The sequence below is a fragment of the Mus caroli genome, chromosome 2 (assembly GCF_900094665.2).
Source record: "Mus caroli chromosome 2, CAROLI_EIJ_v1.1, whole genome shotgun sequence".
Classification (NCBI taxonomy): domain Eukaryota; kingdom Metazoa; phylum Chordata; class Mammalia; order Rodentia; family Muridae; genus Mus; species Mus caroli.
The window spans coordinates 72,258,077-72,284,314 of NC_034571.1; the positions used below are offsets into that span (position 1 = coordinate 72,258,077).

General features: G+C 43.0%; 1 protein-coding gene across 14 annotated transcripts in view; it reads right to left on the bottom strand.

The window, feature by feature from the left end:
• Positions 1-26,238, bottom strand: part of Znf385b (zinc finger protein 385B) — a 385,123-nt gene that overhangs the window by 38,451 nt on the left and 320,434 nt on the right. For all 14 annotated transcript variants that reach the window (XM_029474268.1, XM_021151791.2, XM_029474269.1 and 11 more), the window contains one exon: positions 1,359-1,521. In XM_029474268.1, coding sequence (XP_029330128.1) covers positions 1,359-1,521 — 163 coding nt within the window. The remainder of the gene's footprint in view (positions 1-1,358; positions 1,522-26,238) is intronic.

The following is a 26,238-nucleotide window of genomic DNA, read 5'->3' on the forward strand; positions in this document are numbered from 1 at the left end:
GGCTGCAATGCCAATTGTGATACTGCACACATGGAAATGGTGTTTAGCACCTATACTAATAACTGCTTTAGACACAGGTTAACCATTACATTTTATGCTTTGTCTAAACAGGGGTTTTGTTCTCCACCAGGTTAGAAGTGCTGTGTAACAATCCAGTACTTATCATGTTTCTCTGATAAGGTAATTTGGTGACCCTAGCATAGAAAGCACAAAGAATCATTATTAACACTAAATCTGGTAGCTTAATTATAGGCTTGTATGCTTTTGAAGCCAGAATCTACAGGACTTAAGCAATGTTTCCTTTGTACATAGTTTTCTTAGTTGAAGAGGCTTTCTGTACTCTCCTCTTACGGTAATGGATTTGCCCATCTCCAACGGCCCTGGGCAGCCATGGGTAAGCATTCTTCAGCTTCCTCCTCAAGTGCTGCAGGGATTTTGACAATCAGGAGAGAATCTGAAGTGTGTATTTCCCACAACATAGAATTCCCTAACGCCAGAGTCAAACATAAAGAAAGGGACATGTCCTCTTAATGCCCTTTAACGGACGCTGTTCCTCGGCTAGCCACTAAAACAGGATGACAAATCCATTATGGATCCCAAGGGCCGCTGTGAGAAGGGAGCTTATCAACATCCAATTTCACAGCATCCACACTGAAAGAGACAGAGAATTTTGTTTCCCAGTGAAAGACCTCACTCAGAAATTACAGGTTCCGTATTAAAGAATTTTCTTACGAGGCTCTTCCATCATCAGCACATTTGTAATTTTAAATTAAGGCTTTCTGTTAGGCAGTTCATGGCTTTGTAAATAATTCCTTTAAATTATTTGGGTCTATTTGTAATTCAGAGAAGAGCTTTGTGAAGGTGTTAGAAAGTCAGAATCTGTTACTTCTAAGCACATTTTCATACCCACGAATGTCATTCTCTCAGAAAACATCACCCCTAACTCTTCACTGAGATCAGAGGATATGAAAAAAAAATATTAACAAGTATAAGAATCTCTTAAAAACCTGCAACACAAACCAGACATAAAAGAAATAGAAAGAATTCCATTGTTTTATATCCATTACATGATCTTTGCCTGAACATGTGACCAACACTCTTTGCTGATTTTTATACATATATACTTATGTACACACACATAGTTAAATATAAATATATATTGTACAACATGGAATGGCAACATATCAAATGTTTACATTCTCTGCTAACACATATTGCTTCCTGTGAGGGAAACATATCATATTACAAAAATAACTCATGGAGAGTAACATGCAACATCCAAGGAGGAGGGAAGCAGGGGTGGGGGTGGGGTGGGGAGGAGGGACACAACAATGCCAAAGAACAAAAATGCCATTGACCTGATTTGTCAGAGCTGTCGCCTGTGCCTGGCCTGATGGAGCAGCTGGGATTAGCCTTTGCGCTGTCCTTGGAAGGAACCATTTTGGGTTTATTTTTCGTTGCCTCTAGAGCTTTGACCTTCTTGGCATGTTTACTTCCTTTGTAGTGGGCCTCGGCCTGGCTCTACAAAGGAGAACAAATCAGGCTCATTGTTTTGCTACTTACAAACACCAGGATGGATGAGCATGCAGGAAAAAATACAATCAGTCATAGGCACCACAGACATCACAGGTCAGTGCTTGGGTACATCCCCAGCATTTATCTACGAGGTTTCAACATATCAAACCTTGCTGGATAATGGAGAACCCGTGTCGTTGAAAGCCTAAAAGTCACACCAGTGGACCACAGGATCTGGACAAAAGCAGGAGGAAGGTGAGACCGGTCAGCGGTGCTCTCTCGCCTCCGCTCAGGCCAGGGAGGACTGCTTTCTCACCATCTGGCTGGCAGCATCTGTGCTGGGTGTCATTCACCCTCATAGATGTGGACTTCCACAGTCTCCACCGCTCATTAGATAAAGCCTGTCTGCTCTGCACCTAGTCCCCTGTGGTCTTTGAGATCAACTAGGGTGACATAGCAACATGACGATAGCTGCTGTTGAATGCAGATGGCACGGCGTTTAGGAGACATCTACATGCACTTAGTATGCCACCTTGGATGATCCCAGTTCCAATTATAGCTCATGCCACAAGGGAGGTAAGGACAGTCCTTGATCTCAGATGTGGGTCTCACATCAAAGCAGTTAGCATTCCATTCTCATACATAAAGGGTGTGTAGCCCTGTGACTTCAATACTAGATCAAAGGAAGTAGAAAGTGAGACAAGAGACAACACCAAATTACAATAAACCAGAAGACACGGAGTTAACTTACTGACATTTGGGGAGTTACCTTCCATCCGAACAAGATCTTTTTGACACCTTGATTTACCAGACACATTGAGAAAAATAACTGCATAAATTCATTTGAATTGCACTCTGAACGGACTGAAAAAATAAAACTATGTATGTAGCAAAACCAAAACAAGACATAGTGGGTACACTGCTTTAGCTCTAAAGGTGACACACGTGGTAAATCTTATGCAAACAAGATGGAGTTTGATGAGAGGGCTTTTCACCTAATTACTTTTCTTCTATCAGTTTCCGTTAGAATCCGAGTGTATCTAGAGATGGTCAGGGTCAGCGAAGTGAGGTAAGGTCACGCCTTAGGTCATAGGCCCGTGAGGTAAGGTGTGATGCAGATGCACTCATGAGAAAATGGGCAGATGCAGCAAAGCAGCAAAGCACGCCATGGGGCAAGCCGAGCAAAAGCAAAGGGAACCCGAGAGGAGTTGTCTTGAGGAGATGTCCTAAAATTGGCAGCCTTAGGTTTGAAGATCTGAAGGAGGAGTTACACATGAATTGGTAAAGGGAGGTGTGCTTTGGGTGGGAGAATTTGGCCTAGGAAAAGCATTTGTGCTGGAATGGCAGAGGCATAGGTATTGGCAGGAGAGGGGGCTACACGGACCACTTGATAGACTACCTGCCATAGGAAGTCAATGGGAGTCAGGTGTGGGAGCAGCTTATCACAGGGATGAAATTCTCCAGCAAGTGCATGGTGCTACAGGTTCCAAGTGGGGGGAATTTCCATCTCAGCTGGTTTATTTATTTATTTATTTATTTATTTATACCAACTGTGTAAGAGAAAAGGAAGATGAACAGGGAAGCGTTGAAAATATGAGACAGGGGTAAAATCATGAGTGAGGAACATGACAGAAATATTCATAGTGTAAACAGAGTAGCTCAAGTTCCTGGGAATGTTAGTCAGTATCAGTCCTGTGGTCCTTTGCTTAAATGGATCTCATCAGTTTACTGGTAATCACTAAATACAGAGTGTTCTCCCAAAATATCACATTTGCTTAAGTCATCTCAGGCTGGGATGTGTGTGTGTGTGTGTTTTGTGTATGTGTGTGGTGTGTATGTTTGGTATGTGTATGTGTTGGGGCAGATGTGTATATGTGTATGTGTATGGTGTTTATGTTTGGTATGTGTATGTGTTGGGGCAGGTGTGTGTGTATGTGTATGTTTGGTATGTGTACGTGTTGGGGCAGATGTGTATGTGTGTGTGTGTGTATGTTTGGTATGTGTACGTGTTGGGGCAGATGTGTATGTGTGTATGTGTGTGGTGTGTGTGTTTGGTATGTATTTGTGTTGGGGCAGATGTGTATGTGTGTGTGTTTGTGTGGTGTATATTTGTATGTGTATATTTGTGTTGGAATGTTTTCCTGACTTCCTGGCTTCTTTTGTTCCAGCTCAGAGCACACATAACTTCACCATCTTCAGCAATTTCAGCTCACTCATTTCTGTGGAACTGGTGACGGTGACCATCACTTCAGTGCCCATCACTGTGAACCACCATGAGGGAAAGGCCTAGTTTTGCTGAATGCATAAGTGATGAGATGAAGGTAGGTGTTCTTGCTGAACTATAGCAGTCTGACTGTGAGGAGAAGATGCAATGAGCCGAACGCCCTGCCTGTACATTTACATTCCCATGGTTCACTGCACTCCCGCTGGAGTGGGAACTCAGTGATTTCAGAGCTCTCTGATTTGGTTGTTTCTTCATTTGACTAGGAAACGGATGTGGAAACATGCACTGTCTCGACACAACTGTCATCTGGGGATTGGTTTACTTTACAGCTAAGAGGACATTAGTGTCTTCCCTTGTGTGCAGCGTTTGCTACCCAGGGCCTGTGCTGAGTGTAGTTCTAGCTTCCTCAGGGTCTCCCCACAACTCTCATCTTAGCTGTTCATTGACTTATCATTGATCTTACTTTGGATGTTCAAGACTGCGTATTCTTTGTCAAAGTTAAAGGAAACCCCAAGGAAAACGGAAAAGCATGATGAGACCTTCATGTATTGGCTGTGAGAGGTGACATAAAGTGTAGTTGTTTATTTCTAGTCATCTTCAAGCTGCCAACTTGTCGCAACTCACACTTCTCTTCTGAGGGAGTCTCAGCTGGGGGACTGCCTTGATCAGATGGGCCTGTAGACATATCCATGGGGCAGTTTCTTTATTGATAATTGACTGAGGAGGCCCAGTCCACTGTGGGCAGAACCACCCTAGGCAGGAGTTCTAGGCTGTATAAGACAGATTATCTGAATAGAAGAGAAGATAAGGAGTGACCCAGCAAGCTGAGTTTCTTATTGGTTTCTGCTCTAGTCCCTGCCCCGACTTCCCTAATCTTGGGACCAGAAAGTGTAATCTGAACTAAGTCCTTTCTTCCTCTAAGTGGCTCTCGGTTTCAGATTTTATCACAGCAACAGAATTCATACTAGGACAATGGTAATAAACTAGAAAATGAATGCAGATTTAAAGGTGGACAGCGGAAATAACAGTGATGACTTATGTCCCTGAGCACTCTTCCAGTCTGAGCGTGACCCAACTCACTTGATTCTCATCGTATCCTGGGAGAGGAGGCATTGTCGGCTAGTGTCTTGCAAATAAGAAACTCTATATTTTAAAGGCAGATAACTCATCAACAACCACACAGGGCCTATAGGAAGGCATCTAGTGGATGTTACGTGCTGAGATGCACATCTCTCCTTAATTATATACTCATAGGTCTGATCTAAGTTTACACTGTAATCGTTAAGAACTGGAGAGCTACAAAGGCACCGCACTACTTTAAATATCACAGGAAGGGATTAGACCTTAATGCTGCTGAAATTTCTACAAATAGAAAACAGCTGCATAATTTTGGGTAAAGGGTAATACTTTAGGTCAAATCCTTTGAATGAATAGCTAAGAAAGCCCTAAAGTCCCACTTTGGAGTTGTATACCTCTAGAAGATACTAGGATACCTCCAACCTTTTTTTAAAAAAAAATTTGAGCAAGGCTCAGGTAGTTAAGGGTAGTCTTTAACTCACTGTGCAGCAGAGGCTGGCCTTGAACTCCTGACCCTCCAGCCTCCACTTCAAATGCTAGGATTACAGGCACATGGCACCATGCAAAGTTCCAAGGACACTTTTCAGCGCCTCTTGTTTTCAAGTGCACTGAGTAGTTGAGGGTTATTTAGTACCCTTTTGGCTCAAGAACAGGGTTCTCTAAATATAACTTTCAAGTACAAGACGAACAGGGTGATTTCCTCATTACCATGTCCTGGCATCAGGGCAGAAAGTTAACAGCACCAGTTAGCCCTCGAGATAAAGATACAGCTAGCTATGTGATACCTTACTGCATGTGGCAAGATAGAAAGGGCTCTCCGCAATGTGTTTCCCCTGAGTTTGGGGTGTGTAGAAGCCAGCAGTGAGGATCACTGGCTCCCTTGGACTGGCATTTGGGGCAAGTGAAGCCGCCCGTTGTGGAGCAGAGGTGCCCTCACTTGGCACACCTCTACTTTCTCCTGGTGTTCTCGGTGAGTGACACTTTGCTATCCTCGTACTTTATCTGATGCAGTGTCAACAGCTTCTGCTTCCTGGGCAAACCTTCAAGTGAAAGTGAGACGCTGTTAAATAGCAACAGCACTGACCCCACTTCATTAGCAAGGAAGCACCTTAATTGAGGAGTGAGAGAGGCAAGAAGGAGAGCCAGCAAACTCATGGCACCAGGCAGGCGACTGCCACAATCAAATGCCATCAACAATGGGCTTGTTTGGCCAGCCTGACTTTCCTTACAGCCCAGTGACTGAGCAGCAGGAGATAGCTGTCTACTGCAAGTGGCTTCAAGAGAGCTGTTGCAATCCCCCTGGCACTGACCAGTGCTTGTGTGTGTGTGTGTGTGTGTGTGTGTGTGTGTGTGTGGCTTAGCAGTAAGGCACACGCCTCGTTGCACAGGGCCCAGGGTTTGAGCCTGAGCAGTCAAAATGGAGAAGGAAGAAGAAAGCCCCATATGAAGAAGTGGCAAGAAAGAAAGGGTTACTGGAATGACCACCTTGACCTCCATCTAGGAACTGATGGGAATATAACCTCATATTTTAGGGGCCACTTCTATAGTTCCCAGAATACCCACTATCCATTGGCAAAATAGCTTTCACAGGAAATGACATCCAGAGATACATTTTCCCCCCATTAATTCCCTTTTGTGTCAAGTCCCATTGATTTCCCAAATCCTCAACATTTCTCAGAACCTCACTGGCCCAAGTTAAAAAAAAAAAGATAATGAATTAGACAAGGTTTTGACTTAAAACTAAAAATGTAATGAAGTCTTCCCAGTGGGATATTTTACAATCTACTGTGCGCTCCCCTCCGGTGTCTCCTGAGTTCTAATTTCTGCCTCAGAGAGGGAGATCTGCAACCTCCAGTCAGGATGTAACATTGTGTTCAGTGTATACGGAAAGGCAGATTCACGGAACGCTAGGCAAGTGCCCAGCTCTCTATAGAGAACTGATCTTTTCGTGTTTAAAGAAATGAGTGAAACTATTTCCTCCATTAAAGAAAATACATCATAGCATCTCTTTCTCTACTACCTTAGGTGTCAATGCGGTCAGCAATGTCATGAGGGAAGCGGCAACAGTTAGTTAGCATCAGACAAGATGGGCTCTGCACATGGTGGTATGGCTGTAGAGAGTGGTCAGTTAATTTAAACAACAACAACATATTCTAAATAAAATCTAAATATTAAAATACTAAGTAAAACATATGCCAAATCAACCATAAATAAATAAACTAGTAAACTTGATTGTTCTAAAAAGCAATTTGACTCATGCCATGTGTTGGACAGCATGATATTTTTAGAAATAAAGACAACCCCCTTTCACCCGGACACCCACTGAAGATCAGGAGGTAGAAGAAAAGAAATTCAAACCACAATCCAAAGTTCAAGGATAAAGATGACCCGAAGCAAGAGGGGGAAAGATATCAAGGATGGAGCAACTGAGAACTAAAAGGAATCAGTGAATAGAAAAAAAAAAATTCTCCAGATTGTAGAGGACAGGGGAACTTCCTCAGAAGAGGGAGCAGAGGTTGGGCGCTGCTTCTAGGGCAGGCTCTGAGGTGGCGGTGCCCAGTGGGAGACCTTCTGGGGTAAAAGGAACAGTATGCGCTGGACAGTACATCCTTTGAGCTACAGTGTTCCCTGGCATAGATACTTGTAGCTTCTCTAGAACACACTGATACAGAGAAGACAGCAGAGAAATGCCCCTGAACTGTTACCTTAAAATTTATGTCCCTTGTAAAACGGAAGCCATCGTCGGGCTTTTCAATTGCACGTCAAATGCCCTATCAGTAAGCACTTGGAATAGGAAGTTACTGTGACATTAGATGTGGCTTTTACATTACAGATCCTATTCTGTGTGCTAAACTATAATCTTGTACCATAGCCAAGGCACTAAGATAATTATCTGAGATAAAATAATAATGACACTTTGAAATCTATGAACATGTTAAGAAACAAATTAAAAATTACTGAGTAGAAGCTAAATAATTTCTTGAATCTCTGCCTTTTATTTTTTTTTCACAAAACTCTTTTTACTAGTAAAAACCCTTTTGCATGTATTTTTGAACTGATTAAGATTTGACACTCCCAGAGACAGGGCCACATTATGAGAAACGGAGGATGTGTCCAAGAGAAAGTCTTACTCAATCCAAAGATGGCTAGTGAACTTTTCTTCTGATATTGGCCATATTACGGTCTGCAATACCAATAATGATGTATAAACTGTCTTTGGTATTTACCTCACTCACTCAGTCCTTACTTATGGGAATCTGTTGAAAACAAAAAAAGTTCAGACAGAATTATGACCATTAGGGAAAAGAGAGTCAGTGTTTTTGCTAATTTCTAAGATCTAACTAACCAGTGAAAGAGTTGTCGTTTCTATGGTCCAGCTAGTACCTTGATATTGTGTAACTCCAGGGGGCGCCACTCACATACAGTTCACCATGGATGCTATCCTCCAGGCCACATGTAGGCGACCAGTAACCTGTGTAAGGCATTCTACATACATTGTCTGTAGAGTGCAGAAAGCACCCTGCGAACTCCAAAGCTTTCTGTATCACTAAAAGGAAAAGCAGTGGCTCTCAGGAGGGACACGATGTGCACTCTAGCCTGTTAATTCTCTTTGGGCCCAATTTAAAATCCATCAAATCTTAGAGACAGAGTAGAATTCTTGGGTCACAGCTGCTTCAGAATGCTTCTGTTTGATACCCCAGCTTTACACAGACATCTTCACTTTATACATTTTAGTGGAGGCAAATTAATCCATTTCTTAAAAAAAAAAAAAGCTGAGATCTTTAGTGCAGTTCAAAGTAATTTTTCAAATATATCCTATTAGTCATCTGTGAGCCTTGATGCCTGTGTTTCTGCTTGGCCTAAGAAACTGCACATAAGCACACTGTTGGCCTATCGGTGACCTACAGAAGGGCACCACAGCTTGAGTTAATAATCAGCTGAGATGTGGTGCAGAGACAGGATTGTGCCCTTAAAGAACAAGCAGGGCGGTTTCCCAGTTTCAAGTGAACAAACTCGGCCATTTCCCTTCACTTCAGACTTCACTTGAGTGCTCTGAAGGTAGATTATTAATTTTAGAGGATTCCCAGGAATCTTAGCTTCTTCCCTTAGGGATCCAACTGCACACCGAGTTACCAACTTAGGGTTGATAAGGGCAGGATAAGAGACACAGTTATTCGGAAGTGCCGGCACTAACTGTGATCTGACTGTGAGCCCTTTTATTTGGTCAGTTCTGTTCTCTCGCTTGCCTAGCTCTTTGACATTTGACATTTCATTTCAAATTAGGTCATAATTAAAACTTATGTCCATTAAAAAAAAAACAACAATAGGTTTTTGCTAAGGTAAAGACCAGATGATTCCTATCTTAATTCTGTTTGTAAACAATGAAAATCATAGAGATTGCATTTTGAAGAACATTTTCTTTTACCAATCAAGTGGCAGGACACTTATATGAATTCTTCAGTACAGGTCTTCAGCATCACTGCTCTGATAAATGTCATTACAATTTACATAGGGAGTTTCAAGTGGCTGAGATGCTTATTCTTAAAAAAAAAACAAAACAGAGTGTTTACTCTGTATTTTGCACTGCAGTGTGGTAATTTTTTGAGGGATGCTTATGCTGTCTTCTGTGTTGAGGATCAGCACCTGAACACAGTAAGCCAACACCTCGTGCATAAGTGAATTCCTAAAAAAAAAAAAATGTCCAACAGTTTAACGGGGGTAGGGGAAGATGAAGCAATAAACCCTGGTGGGGTGTACTCTACCACGCTCAAATCAAAGGGAAATATCTGACTCACTCCCCAGAGAATGCACCTAATAAGCTATACACTCTAAATGACGCTATCCAGCTCAGGAAGGCAAGTGCTTTGTACACTGACATGACTAACATATAAAGTGATTTTAAAAATACCCAATTTTCTTTAAAATTAATACATATAGGAATTAAACCCCTTAGAATATTTTGTGAATCAAACATTCTTATTTTAATTTTATTTGAAAAATTAATTTATGTTAATATTAAAGATTTGTCAATGATTACACAATATCCTTTGAATTCTTTATTTTGAGATTTTCCCAGAGTATTTAAAAGTGGAAGTGATCCATTTTCCTCAAATTAATTTCACATTTTATATAAGCCTGTTAGTTACTTCTCTGATACGGTGACATAGAAGGACATCTCCGACTCTGTGGTGACTCCAGTTTCACTGGCTCTGCCGGTGTATTTACAAGGAAGGACCACGTGCTTTCAGTGGGGCACTGTGACCGCTCACCTAACTGATCCAAACCATCTGAACTGTCTCTTAGACTCACACGTTTACAGTGGCCTGGTCCAAGAAAGCATCGCACTTATTTCTGTTTCCATATTAAAGACATTGACACAAACGACACCAATTACATCTAAAATGAGAACTTGTATTATGTCTCCTTATGTACGTTCCACGAATCATAGCCTTAGTGTTGGCTGTAGTGGCAGGGCAACTCAGTGGGCAGTGCTCAGGGAACCAGTTGAAACATGGCTGTACCAGTATTTCATATGCTGACACATTAGTTATCTATCATTCATCATTTGAGACTCTGTTTAACAGTTACTGAAACAATCATATTTCAGAGTGGCAGATTAAGGCCTAGGCCCCGGCATAATGTTATAAGTCAGATGAAATAAGATATGCAGATATGAAAAGCATATCTTAGGCTGGAGAGATAGTTCAGCTGTTAAGAGCACTGACTGCTCTTCCAGAGGTCCTGAGTTCAACTCCCAGCAACCACACGGTGGCTCACAACCATCTGTAATGGGATCTGATGCCCTTCTCTGGCATGTCTGAGAGAGTGACAGTGTTTTCATATACATAAAATAAATAAATAGTTTTTTTTAAGAAGAGAAGCATATCTCATAAACTCTCATAATACACAAATGTAATTAAGGGTAAATAATGAAACAATATATAGCCAACCTTGCCCTGCTAATTGTTCTTTACATTACAGCAGCAGGTTAAACCTGACGTTTCCATCCTAATTTACTATTTGCAGCCTGAGAGCTCCGTCTACTTAAGGCAAAAGAGGAATGGAAACATCTGCAGCTTTGATTTACCTACAAACTCTAAAGGTCAGCACACCATAACAGCATGCTATAGGGGTATCACATGCAATGTTAGGTACCAAGGGAACTTGCCCAGAGACTTGAATGGACTGAGCAAGCTAGTTATTGCAGGGAACTCTTGCTAGTGTATGCTTCTCTGCTCAGTCATCAAACACTGCTTACTTTTAGCCCTTTCTGAGGTTCTACTGCCCAATCTCACCCACATTATAGCACACAAAACCAGGTTTTGGATGTCCACTTTGAATATGGAAGGATCTTAAACAAAAACTCAAAGCTAAGCTCCTTGTAACAGACGTTGCTCTCTTCCTCTGAACTACCTAGTCCTCTCCCTCTTCTGTCAACTGCATCTCTTTTCTCTGTTGAAAGGACCAGGGCACCCTCTTATCATACGCAACACCCACATTCTGTGAATTGCCAGAGCCTGTGGAGTCCACCCCGGTACTTCTACAGTCAGGCTGATTTTCTTGTACTCTGTCACAACCATCCTGATGAAATCTGCTGTCATCTTACGTAAGGCTCCTCTGCGACCACACAAAGACCTTCCTCAGCTCTCTGTAGCAGTATTTTCAAACACAGGTCTGACTGTGGTCATTCCTTGGTTTTAAAAATCCACAATGCTTCACTGATGCTGTTTTTACAACCTAAATCATCTTCCTGGCAATCTGCCTGGCCTTCTCCCTCCCTACTTCTGGCTTTTTGTCTTGGTCTTCTCTATTGCTCTCTGAGAAAAAAACAGTGTGGCTGCAGCCCAAGGAAAGCACAGGAAGTCTTCTTTTACCCAGCCTAGAAGCTAGCTAGCCCCTCGGGTCTAGTCTTAGTTAATTCCTGTTCTTCCCTCAGAACCTGGCTAGACGCCCTTCCTGAAGAAACCTTCTGTGATCCTTCACTAGGTCCCATACTAACTGTGGATTCTTCCAAAGTACAGCCACCAAACGGCAGTGCAGTGCAGCTCCTTGCTGTATGTATTTCTGTCTGTATGATAGTTTCTGAAAGGCCTGCCCTGTTTTGAATTTATGAATTCACAAGACCATTTGATTAATTCTGTCTTCTACCAGACCATGGCCCTCTATTATGGCTCACACCTGTGAGATATTTATTCTTCATTTTATATCTTGCACCTAACACATTACTTAAAACACAGTAGGCATCTGATAAATATTTACTACATGGATGGGTGAGGGAATGAACATATAATCTTTATTCCTTCAAAATAGAACTCAAGTAAAGATAGAGGATGGAAAAATAGAGCTGACTTTAAATTGGTCATAGCCAAATGGCAGAGAACATGGCAAAAACAAATAACAAAGCTGTAGTCATGGTGGAGCGGGATATGTTTCAGGAGGAAATGAGGATTTTGTCTGGGCATCTGTCGGGGCTGCTCACAGGATACACACTGGGGAGATTCAACAATTGCTAGTTGAGGAAGGTTGCTGGACTGTAGGCATCGTTCGGAAGCCAGGCGACAAGATGATGGATGACCCTTTGGAGACAGACAAGGTTCCAGAGGAATTAGGTGCAGCGGGAAGGAGGAAATCTATTTGAGAAAAGAAATCTCAAGAAAACAGTTATGTACAGTGGGAGAGAAAAAAAATCTATCTGAGGAAAGATTCTTGAGAAGACAGTGACGTGAGACCTTCAGGAGACAGCTCATCAGTCAGGAGAGCAGGGTCATCAGGAGAGCAGGGTGGGAGAGAGAAAAGGTCAAAACAGAAGACAGCGAGGAGGAAGTCCAAGAGAGAAGAACTGAAAACTAAGTTTCTAGGAAGAACTGCGCTCTCTAAGGGTAGCAGCAGCGTTAAGTGCTCCAGCACTTTTCCACAATTTCAAATCAGTTTTATTAAATAACTGGAAAATAGTAGATTCTGAGGTCGTGTCGTTCCACAAGCTGGCAACAGTGCACCGAAAGCTGAGTGGTAGCCGTGTTTGTGTAAATAAAGGACTGAGAGCCGCCTCGAGAGAAATCAGAGCACCTTGCCCCCGTCACGTAGAAGAGGTGAAGAACACACAGCCAGAATGGAAACGCAGTATCCAGAAAAGCTTCAAGCATAAAGGCTATGACACATTTCCCTGAGTTCAGAAATAAAAATATAGACAACACAGCTGCCATGGCTTGTCATGTGTCAGGAACAGGGCTAAGTGTTTTCTGTGCAGAGCCTCATTTCACCTCATAAAGCCACGTGGAGCCAGTAAGACCAGTGGGAGTCTACAGAGAACTCGGAAAGCTACTGTTGCTCTATCTCAGTGTTAGACGTGGAAGACCGTGGGAAGAATATCTTATGTCTGGATGGACATGGCACCTGTCAATAATAGCACTGAAGGCCTATGGCTTAAGCAGGAAGTAGGAGGTGGGACATCCAGGAGAAGAAAGAATTCTGGAATAGAACCAGGCCAGGTGGGAGATCCACTTGGGAAGATGTGAGGAGACAGACACATGATCCCTGAGCTAGGTAACCAGCCACATGGCAAAATTAGGGTAAGATTAGGGCAAATGGTTTATGATCTAGTCAGAGAAGAGCCTAGCTATATAGCCAAGGTATCTGTCGATATATTTTAAGTCTGGGTCTTATTTCTGGGAGTATAAGGCTGAAAAGAAGAACTGGTCCAAACTTCTACAGAAGACATTGGATTTGAATAAAAGATTAAAAGAACGGGTTTTTCATCAGCATACTGCAGATCAATGAAGGAAGCCCTAGCCTAGATCAAAATAGCACGCCCTGGGGCAGATTAAAGACCATATAGACTCTCACCCTTCGCTATGATGCTTAAAGATGATCTGGAGTAAAAGCAGGCTTTGGGAGGTAGCCTTTAAGGCCATGTTAGGTTCAGTTTTTATCATAGAGCATGTATTTAGTAACTCTCCTATGACCCCTTTAGAATGATTCCCACAAACTGAGCTAGGTACAAGAGAGACTACAGAAGGGATCCAGTCACAGTCATAATCAATATGTGTGTGTGTGTGTGTGTTTGAACCAATAGTTCTATAAATAAATATATATTTTCTAATTAAGACACAGTCAATATAGCCAATGGGAGTGGGGCCAAAATTAGTCCACCAAATCTTGAAAAACTACAGTGAGCAAGAAATATTTAAGACCTGAAAGATGCATAGGAACTGGAGCTGCTGTGGGAGGGGTGGGAAGGTGGGCATGTCCTACTTAGGGTAGTCAGAGTCACTACAGATGCAGGATGCAAGCAACCAGGGCCAGAGGCAGGAGCTGGAGTACAAACTGGCACAGTTAGGAGCCTGAAGTTTGAGAATGTCAGGTGACATTATCTTGTCTAAACAAAATGTCAAGTAAGTAACAAAAGTACTAGTTTTCTTTAAAAGCGAGAATGGTGTAAGCTAAATGGTCATGGGCTAGGGAAAGTCTCAGTAGTGATTACATGACAGTCCAAAAAACAGAACATTTTAGAGATGGTGTTAGCTGGGGGGAAGGAAGGAAGGAAGGAAGGAAGGAAGGAAGGAAGGAAGGAAGGAAGGAAGGAAGGAAGGAAGGAAAGAAGGGAGAAAGAAAAGATAGAATGGAGGGAAGGAAGGAAGGAAGGAAGGAAGGAAGGAAGGAAGGAAGGAAGGAAGGAGGGGAGGAAGGAAGGAAAGGTTTTTAAAGGCTGTTAGCTGCCAGAGATGAAGCAATTTGTTAAAATCATGTGATAGTCACTGCATGAAAGTAAATCTGTGGGCTTAAGAAGCCTTCTCTGTGGGTTTCCAGTTTTTAGGCTTCGATTCCCCTTTGCAAAACTCATGTGTACTGTCTTTGAAGTAAGAACTTAGAACAAACAAAAATGCAGTTCATTCATTACACACCTGAATTACCAGAGATCCCTGGTTAATATAATCCAGAGTAATAAGAATTTATCACATTTATAAAAACGGATATGCATGCAAATGAAAATTCTTCAGTCTGTAAATCTCCAGCAAGATAGCTGGGAAGGAATGACATATCTTCACATTTCTAAATTTTTCTTTTTTCTTTTTTTCAATTTTATACCTGTAAATTCAGCAATCCTATTGTGGCACTTTAAAAATGTGGAAATCTATCATTTTCTCTTGACTTACAGAGATTAATGAATGCTCTGTTCTCTGACCATCTGTGCAAATGTATAGACTGAACACAAAATGTTGGTATTTTTAGTTTAAAAAATGTGTGGGGCATTTTGTTGGCTTAAACCATTTCAATTACAAAGCCTTAATGAATTATTAACAGCTCCTTTAGAATCTAGTCTTTTCTATTCTTCTGGTTCCTAAATGGAACCAGAAAAAGATGACAGAAACTGGTATTACTGAATGGCTGTGATATTAAATCCCAAATCACCACACAGAAGGATTCTGTAAGTGTCCCTCATAATATACAATGATAGCTCTGTCCAGAGCAAAACCCGAGTGGTCATCTCCCACTCGACCAATGGTATACGTTAGCCGGCTTTCTAGGAGCATCTTAGTAGATGGATCAAAGATGAAACGAAGTCTGTGATCCCAAGTCAATATTCTGCCTGTCTCTGTCTCTGTCTCCCAATGAAAGCGGGTAGACGTAGAACCAGAGTTCATTCATATGGAATGAACACTAGTCTTCAGGGGTGCACTGAAGGCAGGGCCCTAAGTGGTCCTCAGAGGGAAAGGGGTTGCATGATCTGTAGATGATTTAAACAAGAAAACTGGCTAAAACCAGTCTGTTTTGCATTGCCACTAGATGCTGGTGATACGGTTTTTAGATAAACTTATCCTATCTTATGTGTATGTACCATGTGTCTGATGGCTTGGAAGGTCAGTAGAGGGCACTGGGGTTTTAAGCCATTTCGTGGGTACTGGGAGCCAAAGATGTTCTGTAAAAACACAAGTGTTCTTAATTGCTGAGCCACCTCTCCAGCCCCGCCCCCCCCATGGGCTGTAAACTACAGAACTCAAATAGTCTTCCTTGGCAACGTTCTTTTGTTTTTAGTCTAAGTTCTAGTTAAGTGTCCTGGTTGTTCTTGTGTAATGTCCATTCTCCCAGCACTGGGCTAGAACCCAAGGTCTGGGGCATGTTAGGCAGGTATTCTACTCCTGAGCTGTACACCCCAGTAAGTTCTAAGTGTGTGTATGTGTGTGTATATAAAATGAGAATGTTGTGTTACTTAGGTTTTAATTACCTATGTTCAGTTAATACAGAGAACTTATCATTCTCAGAGGAATGCCTGTTTCACACTGGCTCCACGACATGTAATCATTCCTGATGCTGAGAGATCACCCAAAGCCATTTCAGATGGGTTCAGATCTGCAAACCTTTGCCACTTATATTGTGACATTGCAACCATAGATCTAACAGGGACACACAATACCACCGATTGAAACATGTTAAGTTTTTAAAATTTTATGTGTCTCTTTGAAATTTCTGTTAGAAGGGTTTATATTTTCTCCTGAATGCATCAATGTGATTAAAAGGCACAAGGAATTGTCTTTTCCCTCATTTTTTACTGTCTTATTTAAAACTAAAATTTATTTTTTGTTACATTTGCAAGAAAAAGTGCCACCCATGAGTTCCACTGCTTTTTTTTTTTTTAATTAATATCTACGTACTACAGAAGACTGGCTATGCTCTGTAATGGTCATCAGACACCTCATGAATAGTGTAATAGAAATATTATTTATTGTGCTTAAACCACACCCTTTTTTACATTTCTGATTTGTAATGCTAATGGTGAGTTCACAGACATAAAAGTCAAGCGGCACTGAAGTCCACACACTGAGTTAGAACCACATGTCAGCGAGCATGAGAGCTGTGTGCACAACTGCTCTCCAGTGTCCCTGTCAACGTCCTTCCTTCCCTTTGTCTTGACGTGGGAGGTGTGATCATGTGTGGTTTCATGTTTATATGGTGTGGATTCTAGTCATTTCTGACTCTCACCCAATCCCTCTCCTCTCCAGGTCAGATACCTCTCCCTGTAAGTCTCACCCTGCTTTCCTGTTATCTTGTGTCACCACTGTTAGCGCTGTGAATGCACACTTTCCAATCAGATGGAAAACACAAAACATTGAATTCCGAACCAGTCTCAAATCCCAGGGCTAGAGACTGATGGTGTGGTGCATCCTGAGTCCCTGTAAGACCAGCTGTCTGAGCAGTGAACACAGCATACACTCTCCATGTATCCTAGAACACAGGGGGGAGAGGAGAGAGAGAGAGAGAGAGAGAGAGAGAGAGAGAGAGAGAGAGAGAGAGAAATTGAGTGTGTGAGTGTGTGTGTGAGTGTGTGTGAATGTGTGAGTAAACAGAGGTTGGGGTGGGTAGAGGAGTTTGTTCTCTTGCTTTGGATTTACATGAGCACTGACTGGTGATTTAGCTCAGTTGGACTTGCCTAGTATGAGACCCTGAGACCCTGGGTCCAATCCAAATCACCACTACTGCCACTAAAAAGAGAAAGAATGGAAGGAAGGAAGGAAGGAAGGAAGGAAGGAAGGAAGGAAGGAACAAGGGAAAAGAGAAATAGTTTCGGTAACATGAAATATTAGTTCCTAAAATTTATCAGGATCTAGACCATGGGAACATGTTGATATAAGATGTGGAATATCTGTCCCCTGAGAAGAAAGATTAGTCACTTGTCTTGTGGTTTCAGATATGAAAATACAAAATATCTGCGAATTTTGGGAGGCCATGGATTCTCTGTTGCCTTTCCAAGGACCATGAGAAATATGTAACAGGCCATATTTGGGGTTTGTTCTTTTGTTTTGTTTTAAGAAACAGGGTCAAGCCGGGCGTGGTGGCACTCCACTTTAATCCCAGGACTGAGAGGCAGAAGCAGGTGGATTTCTGAGTTCAAGGCCAGCCTGGTCTACAGAGTGAGTTCCAGGACAGCCAGGGCTACACAAAGAAACCCTGTCTCGAAAAACAAAACAAAACAAACAAACAAACAAAAAAACAAAACAAAAAAAAAGAAAGAAAGAAAGAAAGAGAAACTGGGTCTCACTAAATATTCTGGCTAGCTTGATGCTCCACACACAGTCTTGGCTGACCTCAAAATCACAGAGACCCAGCTACTTCTGTATTCCAAGTGCTAGAACTAAAGGCCTAAGTCACGGTCACCAAGCTAGGCTGTGCCCTGTCTGCATCAGCTACAGAATTAGATAGTTCTTCTGTTGTGTTTTCCTCAAGTCCCGGCCATCTCTCGAGGCTTGCCCTCTGTGCCCCTGTGTGCAATCACAGGGATGATGTGTGTGGAGAGTGTCCTTGTGGCACCAGGCAGGGAGCTGGGACCCAGCAAACGCTGTTCCGCTGGAGGCTATTCTAGCCATAGGCTCTGTTCTCTCCAGAATTATGCTGCAGTTAGCACCACAGTACAGTTGGGCAGCCTTAAAATTCCTTTCTTTTTCTTTCCCCAGGTAGATAACCAAGACTGGGAGGAAATTGCTCAGACCTTCCTTTTGAGGCAGAGATTATCTTGATGGGTTTTTTTCTTAGCTGCTTTTCTGTCCTTGAAGAGCCCCCACCCCTCAGTCCCACCATCCACACGATATTGCCAGCAGATTCTTGATATTTTAGAAAATGGCTGAAGCAATAATCCTTTCTCTGCTGTCTCCTTCCACCCTTCGGCGTGCACAATGGATGGTTCCCACAGCCTTGCCTGGCTACAGATTCCAAATCCTTGGGCCTGCAGTGCAAACCGCTCCCATGTTACTCAGGGAACTGCCTGAGAGGTAAAATTAGCTAAAAGATCCTTTTCTTGCAGAATGTGCCAAACTGTCTCAAGTTGCCCCTCTTGCTCCAGCAGTGGAGCACACAAACTCCCAACCACCCTTTCCTTCTGTTTGGGTCACACATAAATAATACTTTCCATTTCTCATTGTGAAGATGGTGAGGAGTCTAGCCAACCGCCTAGGAAAGCATCGCAGAGAGGAGCTACAGGAAACCAAGTGCCCCTAAAGTAAAGCCCAGATATCTACCTGAGACCAGCGGCTAATCACACCGAGCCCTCGGGTGCTCAGCTGAGAATTTCTATCTGTCCTTAATTACATATTGAATGAACCTGTAGCTGAAATCCCAAGCCACAGAAATCACGTGAGACCTTTTCTTATTGTTAATGATTCTGGCATCAGTCTTAACTGAAGAAATTTATATCAAGGGAAGAAGGGAAATGCAGGAAGTCTTAGCAGTCTTCCGTGAGGCCCAGGTGGCAGGGAAGGAAACCTTCGGGTGGAAAACAACCTGACAGCAGACTTGGAGAAAACGCTTTTTATTTAAAGGGCCATTCACTGAAGAATTTGAGAAGTGAGCAGAAACCCGTCCAGTGTTTTTTAGAGCTGTATTACTACCTGACTAGCCCAGCGTTCACTGGGCATAGACCACAGCTGACAGCGAGTCAGAGGTGCCAGTGGGTTTCTCTTGAGAATGGACGGTGAGGAGCAGGGGTGGGCGTTGGTCCCTTCATTCTAACGCTCATATTTACGTTCTGTGCACGGCCATATACAGCGGAACGTACCATTCCAAACGTGGCTGCAAACAAGTGAATGCTAGAGTCCATGTCATGAGAGGCATCTCTACATTTAGAGGAAAGCCCGAAAAATACTAAATCACGTCCAGTGGCTGATTTCCTCCTTAATTCAATATGGAGTCTGACTCGTCTCTAAAAATTGGTATGCTCACTTTAAAAAAACAAAAGACAAAACTGTTCTTTAAATGTAGTCTATTATTTCTCCCAGTGGTAAAATTTAGTGTGTGTGTTATACTCACTCCTGAGCACATATGTTTGCATGTATGTGTGTACCCATGTGTAAGTCAGAAGTCATTGTGCATTCTCTTCCTTCGTTCCTCCTCCTCCTCCTTTTGATACAGGGTCTATCACTGAACTCAGACTAAACTTCTGGCCAGTGAGCTCCAAGGGATCTCCCTGTCTCAGGCGCTGGGATTACAAACTGTGTCAGTCTCTGTTACTCACACCGGTGTGGCAGATGCTTTCCTGGAGGAAGCCATCTCCCCTGCCCTGAGTTCTAAGTCTAAAAATCAGTCCTAAAGTTCTCCATGTGCCTATTTAAGATAGAAGGGACTGCTGCTTTCACGTTCTCAGGCTGGCCTACCACGGAAGCAAGGTTCTAAAGAATTTAATGAGTAGGTACTACACACCTCAAAGAGGTGGATTTTTAAGAGCTTTGTTTAATGGCAGCTATTGAAGAAAACTTTTAGCACCCCATGTCCCTGTTCCGTGTAATCACGCTATATTTCTGTCATGTTGAAGCAAAAAATGTTCATCATTTTGTCAGCTCTGTCTGGGAAACAGAGAATTACCTTCTCAGGCCCTGGAGATTTATGCTTTTAATTACCTCCTATCTGCTTCGCTACCCTCCAAACCTAAGAATCAATATAAATAGTCTTATTTATGGGAAAAAAATGTAAAATGTTTGACAAAAGCTGGCTCTCACTTTCTAGATTCTCATTGGACATTATTGATCCCTTCTGTTTGGGGCATTACACCTTTGTTCTTGACAGGATTGGTTGGGTTCTCAAACTCACGATGTTAATTTTTCTAATAATCCTTATTGCTTAACAGCAGATGTAAATTTTACAGTAAGCACTGCAGCTCCTGGATCAGCAACGAGACCACGATCCCCTCCGCAGCATCTCTTTATTCAATCACCTACTGCCAGGCTCAGCGGAAGTCCGACCTTGTGGAACCCCTACACCACAGATTGACATTTTAGTGAGGGAGGGGCAAGTTTCTTCTCTCTCTCTCTCTCTCTCTCTCTCTCTCTCTCTCTTCAGTAGTAGCTATGTTAGCACAGGTGAAATGTAATAGACTAAGCTTATCCCTGGATGTATGTGTAGCCATTGCTCCAGTTCATGGGGGATGGTTCCAGAAGCTTCCTTGAGTGCCGGAATCTGTGACTGCTGAAGTTCCTTATATAAAACAGTGACATGGGATTTGAATATGTCCTCCTATATTCTTTTAAAGCCATCTCCAGAATATTTAAACTAAAATATATATTCTGTGCAATGGCTCTCACACTGTACTGTTTAGGGAATGAAGTTGAGGAGAGCAGCATGTGTTTGTGCAAGATTGTGGGGCAGGAGGGAACGCTAGAACCATGCTTGGGGATCCCCTGAGTATAGAAGGCCTACTTTATATAATTCATATGAAATTACACAAAGGAAGCCATAGGGGACTGGCCGTCTATCCCAAGCACTGTCAAGAGCAATGGAGTAGATGTGTATAGGTGGTTGGCAGTGGTTAGATGCATATACATGAGGCAGGGGACAGTAACATATAGCCTTGATGCCTGTATAAGTGGCAGTGACCTTATGTTGGGGACAGTCAAACATCAGAAGATAAATTTTCCGAATCGAAATCAAAGAATCTGCTTAAGGAAAGAAAAGACTTAATTAAAAACACTACCAATGCTGAAGACAGATAGGGAAAGCAATGCATTTGTTACTCCAGTGTGACAGAAGGCAAGAAAAGGGAGAGGCATCGGAGAAGACAAGACCTTGGAGAATGAAGGAAGAGGAAAAGTAATGGTTTGGAGGAGAACACGGAAAAGAACAGGGAAGACATATTTCAGAGATAAAAGATAACTCAAGGATATCAATGGCAAGTTGCAGGATTCCCTGGAATACTGAATGGCACTGGAGTTTCATAAAGCCCTTCCTTGCACGCCAACTGCTTGCACTGGTTTTGCAAAAAGGGACCATTTTGTAAGTTTATGCCTAACAGGGTTCCAGGCTCTTGGGTGATTTGATTTCCTAGGAAGGGCATCTGCTGCAGGGGCTTGGTGGTGTCAAACGACAGCTGGTGGAGAAGGACAGTCGGGTCTGGTAGCCAAGAGATGGAGGACCCACCAGCAGCATGTGGGAAGGAAATTTATGTGGGGCCCAGAGCTGTGGCTTGGTGGCCAGCCCCGTGACTGTGGAGGATTCTGTTGGGTGGGCTGCAGAGACCGCCAGTGCCCCTGGCAGACACAGCAGGGAGGCTTCTTAATTGTTAAATGGATGAAGTTTGTTTACAGAAGGCAGTAATGGTGGCAGTGTGAGATTTTTATCTGCAAAAGAAATCAGGAGGCAGGAATAAGACTTACAATGGGCCAGGGAGGAGAGAGCAGGCAGAAAGACCGGAGGGCCCAATCTGGGTGAAATGAAGGTAGCAAGATGACAGAGACACAAAACGAGGGTGCCAGGCTTGCGCAAGTACCAATCACCTGCTAACTGTGGTCCTGGGAATTGCCACCAATCTCTGAATGACTGCGATTTTCAAAATGTCGGAGGTTCACAGTCAAGAATAGGAGAGTGAGGCCACCCTCAAAAATGTTCACACAAATGTCTGGCCTCCCTACCATTTTATCTTTGAAGCAAACCTTTAGTTTCCTGTCTGTCTATGATATTCTGAGGTCAATCAATGAAATGGCATGAGGTCACCTCTTTACATCCCCAGACAGGAAGACATATAAAGCACAACCAGAAAGACAGAGCCCTAAAATCTAGAGATGCTGGCTAAACCAAAGCAGTACTGGGACCCAGACAGAGCAATGTCAAGAAAACCCACCGACTCACAAATACCATGAAGTAAATAAAATGAAGAGAACGTGGACTATGGTGGGACTCAACGCTGAAGGTGCTAAGCAAAAAGCAGTACTGTAGATTTTGCAATCGGACTGGGTAGGGCCGTGTTAGTAATGAGAGCCTATGGCATTAGCGTCATGCATCATAATGTGTGGCCTTAATGACCATTTCCAAAAATTTTAGGATGGATTCCTGAACCAGAATTGAGTCTGTAGAGCTCAATTCGATTGCTGTGCTCTTTCTCCCGGTTCCCTAAGAAGCATGAGGATTTGGGTGAGATGAAGATCATGCATGTGTGATGTTGACATCGATGGTGGTGGTGATGATGATGATGATGATGATAATGATGATGATGATGATGACGACAACTCTAGTGGACCCGCTGTAATGTCATGTGAAACTCCACTTGTATTTTTTTGATCCTCCTACTGCTAGTCTCTAATGAACTGAAATTAATATGCAGATTAAAATTTATTTGTGATCTCCCAACTTCCGACCTAGCCCCAAAGGGAGAAGAATGTCCCCCTCAGGGCATTATTCTCAAAGTGAATGCTAGGACTGGGTTCATCTCCCGAGATGACACTGCCCAGCTAATAGGTAGCCATCCCTACTCAGGCTCATCACTTTATAGTCATCCTCCAGTTGTAGTACACCCACCTGACAAGGTGCACGACAACGTGAGTTTGGCTTACCCTAGGTTAGGATTTAAAGAGAAGATGAGGAGGAAGGAAAGAGGAGCTGTCACCTGCACATATTTGTGCAGAGGTCTAGGACTCTCTTGGAAAGTGTATTCTTCCAGGATGGCAGTGCCTGCCTCTGGCAAAGTTAATGGCGTCATTTGTAAAGGTTCACTTGGGAAATGTGGGTGATTAATGCTTGCTCATTTACATAAGGCTGTGTTGTGTAAATAAAGCTGTAGCCTTTTGCTTTCCAACAGTGGAGTTCTACTGAGACGATAAAAGCTGGACAAAGTGGGCTGCCGAACCCTTAAACTAGGTCGCTCTGAGCTTTACTGCACAAGGCCTACCCTGGTATGTTTTATGTGGGTTATGGAGAACCGTGGAGTGCAGTCTGTTTACTGTGCAAATTTGCCTTCCAGATCTTTCAATAAACGTATTTTCTACACTGAAGACTGAAGCCAATTCAGTCTCAGGCTGATTTAGAAATGTTATTAAAGGAAATAAGGATGAACATCTTCTTAATTCTTGCATTAAAATGTAAATAGGGTAATTATAAAATAATAAACTTTCTCCCCCAATAAAAAATGCTCAGTTAGAGAGCTCAGTTATGCAGATTATAGCGCCATTACTAAACACTGGGAACACATAGATGTCACATTTCTAAGTTTGCCATCGAGATTTTTTTTTCGGTTATATTGCCTAGAATCCAAGCATGACTCAGAAATCTCATTACTGTCTTTGTTCTCCGCAGAGCTGATGAGCGGTGACAGGAAGCTGGTGGTCGCCCTCCAATGCGCGTGCAGCTGACCTGCCCACGTTAGCGCAATGCGGGGAGGAATGGATGATGGTGAGCAGGATTCAAAGGGGTGGGAGATTCCAGGATGTAGGGAGAAGAGTCTCATACCTCACCCCACATGACCCATGGAACAGATGAGTTTTTGATTTTGTTTGTTTGCTTGTTTGTTTTGTATTTTGGTTTTTCAAACAGGGTCTCATGCTGCCCCAGTCTCACACTCACTCTGTAGACAAGGCTGGCCTTCAACTCCTGGTTCTCCCCCTCTTCCTCCTCCTCCCCCTCCTCCTCCTCCTCTTCTTCCTCTTCCTCCTCCTCCCTCCTCCTCCCTCTTCCTCTTCCTCCTCTTCCTCCTCTTTCTCCTCCTCCTCTTCCTCCTCCTCCTCCTAGTTTCTGGGATTGCAGGTGTGTGCCACCATACCTGGCTTCCATGACACAGTAGAAAAGTAGAATGCTGAGGTCTTAGCTGTCCTATCTATGAGGCTGATGTGTTTATGTCATGTTCTGCTAATGACAATACCATGCAGATTATTTTTAATCACAGAGCTGGAATGGTCCATTTCAGTTGCTATCATAGAAGAGAAAACTAAGGCCAACAGTGTGGCTATCATTTTCCATGTTCAGAACCAGGACTTAAACCTGTGTTCAAGAACTCTTTTTTAAATCTATCTATTTATCTATTTATTTTTGAGACAGTGTCTATGTAGTCTGTTGGTCCTTAAATTCTGAGAGATCTGTCTACCTCTACCTTTGCATTCTGAGCATTGATTAAAGGTGTGTGTCATCACACCTGGCCCTCCAGGACTCTGAATGAGTAGAAGACCCGTGACTTGTAGTTTTCTAAGTAAGGACAGAACCCAGACAGACTTAGTTATCATTTGCTGGTAGGGAATGTCCCACTATCGTCCAGGAGGGGTTCCGTTAAGCCTTACACCAAAGTCGGATGACAGGAAATAGTCTTGTAGGCACGCCTGCAGATTTAGGGGCAAGACATCCAGATCCTAGTTCTGCTGGCTACTGACTGTGAAAATATATGCAGTGCTCCTAAGCGGGAGACAACCTACAGGTTCACCTAGAAGGCACTGGTCAAACTGCACGTGCACACAGACTGCTGCTGGGTACTAAGTAAACAGTACCCAGGAGACGATCATAAGTTAAAGGCAACCCGAATGCATTATCTTCTAGTTGGTCATCGGAAATGGGATGTGTGTCTCTCTGGGCTAAAATGAAGGTATGGGTAAAACAGGTTCTCTGATGGAGCTTTCTGGAACCTGTGCACACTCCTTGGCTTTCGGAACCTTCCTTTATCTGCAAAGCCATCAGTGAGCAAGCACGTTCTTCTTATCATGCATCATCAACGACGGCTTCTTCCATCTCCTTCCCCTTTTAAGGAGGCCTTGTACACTGGGCACACGAGGAAGTGGTGGGTGGTCTTTCCGTTTTAGAGACAGATGATACCACCTTTAACTCTGCTAACTTACTTCCCCTTGGTGATGTAAGGTGACATATTAAGAGGACACAAGCATCGTTGTCTACCACATTCATTTGCAAACAAAGGGGTTAGGGAACACTCTATGTTGACAGAGTGGCTTCTCCATGAAGCTGAAGCGTTGTCAGGTGAGGGGGCGGGGGGAGCTGGCTCATGGTAGCGTGTCTGCCTTGCAAGCAAGAGGACCTGAGCATACATGGAAATCCCAGGTATGGTGGCACTGTGCTGCAGGGCAAAGCCAATCAGATCTCTGGAGCTCATTGGTCAGATAATCTCACCGGAAAAAGACAAGCTCTGGGTTTAGTGAGACATCTTGTCACAAGAAAAAGGAGGGGGAGGGAGATTGAGGATATCAAGCTCTGACCTGCTCACTCTTACTGACAAGTGTGCATGCATGCCTGCACACACATGTACACACACATATATACACACACATACATGTTCATGAACACCATAAAAACTAAACAAGCAAAGGCAGAGGAAAATTTATGTTACTCTATGTGTAAGAAAAACAGAAAGATACTCACATTTAGATATAGCTCCGTAAACAAAAGCTGGCGAGTTATGTAAAAAGTACTAAGGTGTTGATAACAATCAGGAATGGCAAGTAGGGCTTGAGAAGTTAGAATGGGTGAGGTTTTTAAGATATATTTAACTTTATACGTATGAGTGCTTTGCCTGCATGGACACAAGTGCACTAGTGTGTGCAGTACCCATGATGGCCAGTAGAGAGTGCCAGTTCCCCTGAAATTGGAGTTCTGGATGGAGCTGGGAATGGAACCCAGGTCCTCTGCAGAAGCAACGAGTACGTTTTACCACTGAGCCATCTATCCAGCTCCAAGATGGA